The sequence below is a fragment of the Entelurus aequoreus genome, linkage group LG24 (genome assembly GCF_033978785.1).
Source record: "Entelurus aequoreus isolate RoL-2023_Sb linkage group LG24, RoL_Eaeq_v1.1, whole genome shotgun sequence".
NCBI classification, from domain to species: domain Eukaryota; kingdom Metazoa; phylum Chordata; class Actinopteri; order Syngnathiformes; family Syngnathidae; genus Entelurus; species Entelurus aequoreus.
The window spans coordinates 26,051,535-26,058,352 of NC_084754.1; the positions used below are offsets into that span (position 1 = coordinate 26,051,535).

General features: G+C 39.6%; 1 protein-coding gene across 5 annotated transcripts in view; it reads right to left on the minus strand.

Moving 5' to 3' along the window:
- Window positions 1-6,818, minus strand: part of psme3ip1 (proteasome activator subunit 3 interacting protein 1) — a 111,382-nt gene that overhangs the window by 63,029 nt on the left and 41,535 nt on the right. For all 5 annotated transcript variants that reach the window (XM_062035826.1, XM_062035827.1, XM_062035824.1 and 2 more), the window contains exon 6: window positions 130-206. In XM_062035826.1, coding sequence (XP_061891810.1) covers window positions 130-206 — 77 coding nt within the window. The remainder of the gene's footprint in view (window positions 1-129; window positions 207-6,818) is intronic.

Here is a 6,818-nt window from a genome sequence, read left to right on the forward strand (position 1 = left end):
GTGTGTCTACCCTTAACCTGAGTACTTACATCACACTTCCACAGTACATTATTATTCTTATGTTGTAGCAATATTTAGAGAGTTTATGTTTGAAGTAAAACACATATTAGCCATCAGGCTGCTGCCCACCTGTGTGTCTGTCTCCATTTCCGGTTGCTGTGTTTTCCACCTTTTGTTTCTTACTGCTCTCTGATGACTGGGATGAACTGTGAGACACAACATAGGTTAGAAGTTGTTATTGTTGTTACACATAATCACAAACATTATTTTAAAAAGCTGCTTCTTTTATAGTGTATGCTGGCTTTCATCATGTACAGTGGTTCTTATAAAAAGGTTCCAATGGTTGAAATTAATTGGGTAACAGCATAATGTCATTCATAAGTACCGGTAATTAGAATGTAAAATGTCACCAGTGCAGTCCAAAATTAGAAGCTATGTATTTGTATCATTCATTATACAATGTCAGTTTTTACTCCTGTGCCCCCACCGCCTCTCGCTCAGCTCTTCTCAAATACTGGGGTGGGTCATCCTGGCAGTGAGTAGTAATGAGCAAGCTACTTGCAAAATGTAGTAAGCTCAGCTATTAGTTACTCTCGATTGAATGTAGCTAAGCTACAGGTGAAGCTATCCCCACAGAATTGTAGCAAGCTACACAACAAAAGTAGTATGTTAAATCAACACTACATATAAGTTTATAAATATATATCCAACTAAATGTACAACTTTCCACCAAAAAAATAGGCAGAGAATAAATGTATAGTTTGATTGTTTATTATAAAAAACACCCTTGAAACATGTCCTCAGTCTGGCTTTTTGACATTGTAACATTTCTTTTAACTGGCAAACTTGCGGTACCATGTACAAAATGAGGGGGGGGAACACTGCAAAAAAATAAAATTTAAGGCAGTTTAATAATACTATTAAATAAAGACCAAAATATATACACTTTTCAGCACAGGATAAATTACTATTTCAACAGAAACCACAGTGGCAAAATGACAATAAGCTGGCCAAGGAAAAAATGCAAAACATTTGTCTCACAGAACAGACATTAACAAACTCCATCTTTATATCAATAAAGTCAACATATTTTTGTGCCAGGATTGGAATCTTATGCAACTTTTATACCAGTGTTAACTAAGCAGTATGGGCTAAATTGGTATTGACACTTTCCCATCGCCTCCCTCCTCCCTAACTGGTTAGCATACACAGCTATGCACTGTCAAGTTAGAACAAAACAGAACATTTATAACATGTTATAAATAATGTCAATTGAATAAAAGTACTAGATTATTGATGAAACCCTGGAAGGAAAATAGTTATTTGAACAAGACCCTTGTCTCATGTGGTTTCTGCCACCGCTGCGGGCAATGTGTTTTGATTTTGTTTCCTTGTTCTAAAGCGTCATGACCCGCCATCTTACCTCCGATTTGCCCTAAGCTTAGCCAAACGTGACGCATCATACTTAACCCAACCAATCATTGATTTTTCATACGTAAACCAACCAATCATCATGGAGTTTCTCCGTATTTTTTTGTTTTATTCCCCTCTCGATCCAATAGGGGACGGATGGATTTGCATGCTGTGGTGTAACTGGTTTTAGTTAGGACTACAACGTTGGGAGAGTTATGATGTCACAGGATGACGGAAGTCTATATAACTTCAGGGGTGACAAGGCATGGGGAGGATGAACAGACGAGAACAGGATAACAAACACGGCTACAATAAAAGCATGTAAATTACAGTTTGACTCACATACTGTTTTTAATAAAACGACACGGTGTCAGAAGTCCTGTAGATAACGGCGAGAGTGTCAAGTCAGTGCACTAAATTAGTCCGGTTTCTCAAATATTTTGGCTCTAAATAAACCTCCTACAACCCATGGAAATACCTTAATCTGATAATTTTCGGTTTTGAAAAGTCGGACTAACACACCTGTGGATTACGCGATTGGAAACCAGATCTCTCGGAGGGGTTGTGTGCGGCCGGAAAGGACCATTCATATCGCGCATGCACCAGTCTCAACAAACGGGTTACAAGCCGGAAGCTGATATCATTAAATAAAAACGTAGCAACAATTGTAATGAAAACTGTTTATTTGCTTCACAAATTAAAAGAACAGAATATTTTGAAGTGAATCGATGATAGAAAAAAAAGAAACAGATTTATTTAAGAAGGTAGCTAAGGAAATGTAAAATGCCGGCTTAATTCGGACTCCTGAACAAAATACGAATGAGATGAAAGATAATGAAGCAGGTATATTAAAGGTGAATAATAAAACGTACACAAACCTCTTCACGCTGCATGTGTGCAAGCCAACTGATTAACTTTCCGCACAACAGGCCAGATAGTCCAGAACAATAGCAACCTTCCTCTGGATATCAGTCGGTGCACAAACAATTTTTTTCCTTCGGTTTTAAAACCCCTTCCATCAATTTACAGAGCCTTTTGAATGAACTTTGAAAAAATTCTAATTTTGTTTGTGATTTTCGTCCAAAAATTCCTTTGAAAAACTCTTCCGCCAACTTTCTTTACATCCGACCCGATACATTCTTGGTAGTAGCGTCATGTCCGTAGCGCAATCTAAGGTCATTTATTGATGCGGTCTGCTATTTAACATCAACATAACCATTAGAGGCGTAATATTACAGCGGACATCAGTTAAAAGCAGTTGTAAGGATCCGCAAAGGCTCGTGTGACGTCAGAGGGTCAACTGGAAAAGTAGTTCAGTTAGCCGCGGTAAAATTAAATAAGTGACCCCCCCCCCCCAGTGTACAGGAGGCACATGCTGTATGACCAATAGTTGCATTTGAAAGTGTGCATGGACACTTGGACTTCACACGTAGGTGTGAAAATACAAAAAAAACTAACTATTAGAGAAATCTGATTAACTTAGTGCATGGAAACGTAGCGATTGTTGAGAATTGTTTGTGCACCATCACATGGAAAGAGGAATAATGAGTCGGGACGGAGATGTTGATGTTAGCAGCGCCAGCACCAGTTCAATATACAGCCTCTAAAACCATTTGACTTTTCAAAGCAGCTAGAGTGGGACAAATGGATCCGACGATTTGAAAGATTTCAACTGGCAAATAATCTGAACGCAGGCTTTGAAAAATAATCAAATCAACGCGCTGATTCACTGTATGGGTGTTCGGGCGGTGTACATTTTTAGCGGACTAACGTTGACGACGGCACAATGCGGTACATACCAAGAGGTTCGTGATGACTTCCAATGCTTCTTTATTGTGAAGATGTAATTTATGAACAAGCTAAGTTCAACTTGTGCAAACAAAAAGGAGAAACTGTTGAATAGGGATGTATACCGAGTACCGGTATTTTTGGTACCGATTCCTAATTAGGTTGGTCCATTTGGACATAAAGATTCTGGACTAACGATACTGTTATCTGTATGTTTTGTTCCAGCGGACCGACGTAATTATGACACGCAGTCACATTCACTTCAACTGCCACCGGTACACATTAAAACCAGTTATGAATGATAAATAGGATGCAATACTACACAAAAAATTGTAACAACAATATTTTCTCCTCAAAAGTTCCTCAAAGTCACGCACGCTGTGTCAGTTTGAAGTGACTTACTTTATCAACTGTACTCTTAGCGATCCATTATTCCACAGGCCAATATTAAGCCACTCAAAATAGTGAACATTTTAGGTATAATATAATAATTTATAAAGTTGCTTTGACGCAATATAGCATCCACTGTGACTGACAGGTCTCTGGTTGCCATCTGACGTCACACAAACGCGCCGCGATGGGAGTGTCATTAAAAGACATATTGCTTAAATGTTTTTCAGTTGGTTCTGTCTCTTGACTAAAAACCTGACGATCGAGCATTACACTTGCTCACTGAAGCTTTTTATTTATATAATACACAAATACATCGGTAGCTGTCAACACGCTGGCTTCCAGTCCGTCACTCAAATACGTGTGCAACATAAACACAAATAATTCCTATTGTTACAAAATGCACACCCACATAACACGCAAAGTGATTGTATTGATTTATATCAGGGGTAGGGAACCTATGGCTCTGCAGCCAGATGGGGCTCTTTTGATGACTGCATCTGGCTCTCAGATAAATCTTAGCTGACATTGCTTAACACGATAAGTAATGAATAAATCCGCTGGTAATCAGTTTTAAAAATAACGTTCAAAATATAAAACATTGTCATGCATTTTAATCCATCCATCCGTTTTCTACCGCAACTGTTCAAGAACTTGTATTATTGGTAAGAAGTATTTTATTTATTATTGGTTAGCTTCAGAATAACAATGTTTTTAAAAAGAATAAGAGACGTATTATACTCTAAAAATGTTGGTCTTACTTAAAATGCATGCATTTAGTTGTATTGAGTGTTAAAAATATTATATGGCTCTCACAGAAATACATTTTAAAATATTTTGGCTTTCATGGCTCTCTCAGCCAAAAAGGTTCCCGACCCCTGATTTATATGATATATTTGATGTGATCTATCATGTAAAAGGTATGTGGTCTGTACATGAATGCCATACATAAATAATGTTTCCATCTGAGTAATTGTATTGAATAGAAACACAGTGATGGATCTGTGTGGTCTTTACAAGAATATGACATAACTACATTTCACCTTGCAGGTGTTAAGATTTTCCAGCTCTGAGATATTCCAGTACATCATGTTGGACGTGTTCAACCTCTTGTGGTAGTATAAAAGCTAATTCAAATGCATTTTTTTCACACACACCCTGCGACCCCGAAAGGGACAAGCGGTAGAAAATGGATGGATTTATTTCCACAAATTACATATTGTACCGGTAAAAGTACCAATAAATACCGGTCTCAATAAGGAATATCGATAAGGGTTTAGTATCGATAATATCTTAGCGATATACGTCCGTACTGTTGATGGTTTTGTCACTTCATCGTATGTGCTTGCTAATTACTGCAACTATAGGGTGCTACACAACGAGCATATAAGAGACAGACTTGTGGGTCTGTCAGATAAGGGACTATCTGAAAGCTTGCAATTGGATGCACAGTTAACGTTGGAGAAAGCTATCATGATGGCACGGCAAAGGGATGAGGTGAAAAAGCAGCAAGCTTCTTTGCGGGGAAACACCAGACCTCAGATATAGGATGAAAAGTCGGTCAATAGTGCGTACAGAGGAAGTAGCAAGCTTGCTAAAATCAAGATTAATTAATTCCAATCAAACATGTCACAAAGCAGCAGAAAAAGTCAATGTGTGGTAAATGTGCCAGCCCACCACCACATCCAAAACCTGATTGTCCTGCAAATGATGTTAAATGTCATGCATGTGGACATTACAGACGTGTATTGAAGTCGCCAAAATCTGTGCATGTAGTCGAAGAGACAGATGATGATGATGATGATGTTGTCTTTCTTGGTAGTATAACAGATCCTTGGAGGGTCAATATTGACATAAATGACCGCAATGTGACTTTTAAAATTGATACCGGTTCGGATGTCACTGTTTTGCCATACACCGTTTTCTTCAGCATGCACAAAGAACCCCCCCCCCCCCCCCCCCCCCCCCAAGTTTTCGCAAAGCGGCAAAGCCACTACAGGGGCCACAGTGGAGTCCACTTGATGCTGTGGGTGTCGCCAGGCTGCCGCTGCCAAAAGGAAAAGTGGAGGACATGGAAATTATGCAGCGGACTTGGATAAGTGCATCAGCCACATGCCATAAAGCTAAGACCGGTGGCTCAACCATTCTTACTAAAAAACACCAAGGAGAATACCTTTGCAGCTCATGGACAAAATCAAGCAATAACTGGTCCGCATGCAACGCCTCTGCTATTTGCAGAGTTAAGGAGCCGACTGAGTGGTGTGCAGGCAATGTGGTGGTGCCCAAGAAGACAGGCACTGTGCGTGTATGTGTTGATCTTCCAAAACTAAACAAGTCTGTGTGTAGAGAAAAGTTTATATTGTTGTCAATGAAGGAACCATTACAAATGCTGGTAGGAGCTGAAAGATTTAGCAAATTGGATGTAAATATGGGCTTCTGGCAAATTCGCCTGACAGAAGAGTCAGCAAAGCTTAACCTTCATCACATCCTTTAGGCGATATTATTTTAAAAGGCTACCCTTTGGCATTGCATCCGGTCCGGAAAATTTTCCAAAATAGAGTGGTGACAGAGGTCACAGAAGGGCTGGATGGGGTGATTTGCCACATTAATGATGTGCTGGAGTGGGGCATGCACTCAAGAGGAACATGACGCTCGCCTGCATGCTGTGTTAAGGAAAATGCAGAAGCATGCATCACGCTAAATATTGGTAACTGTGACCTGTTAAAGGCAAATGTAACCTTCTTAGGTCATGGGATCGATTAGGAAGGCATTTGCCCAGACCCGCGCAGGAATGAGGCAGTGAAGAGGATGCAGGAGCCGACGACAGTGAGTGAGCTAAGGTCTTTTTTGGGAAAGGTGAATCAGCTGGGAAAATGTATACCACAGCTGGCAGAAAGGGACAAACCTCTCAGAGACCTCCTCTCGAAGAGGAATTGCTGGATATGGGGCGCTGAGCAGGCCAAATCTTTTCAAGATCTGAAGGATGCTTTGACTTAGCCACCAGTGCTAGCCATGTACAGTCGTGGTCAAAAGTTTACATACACTTATGAAGAACATAATGTCATGGCTGTCTTGAGTTTCCAATAATTTCTACAACTCTTTTTTTTTTTTTGAGTGATTGGAGCACATACTTGTTTGTCACAAAAAACATTCATTAAGTTTGGTCCTTTTATGAATTTATTATGGGTCTACTGAAAATGTGACAAAATCTACTGGGTCAAAAGTAT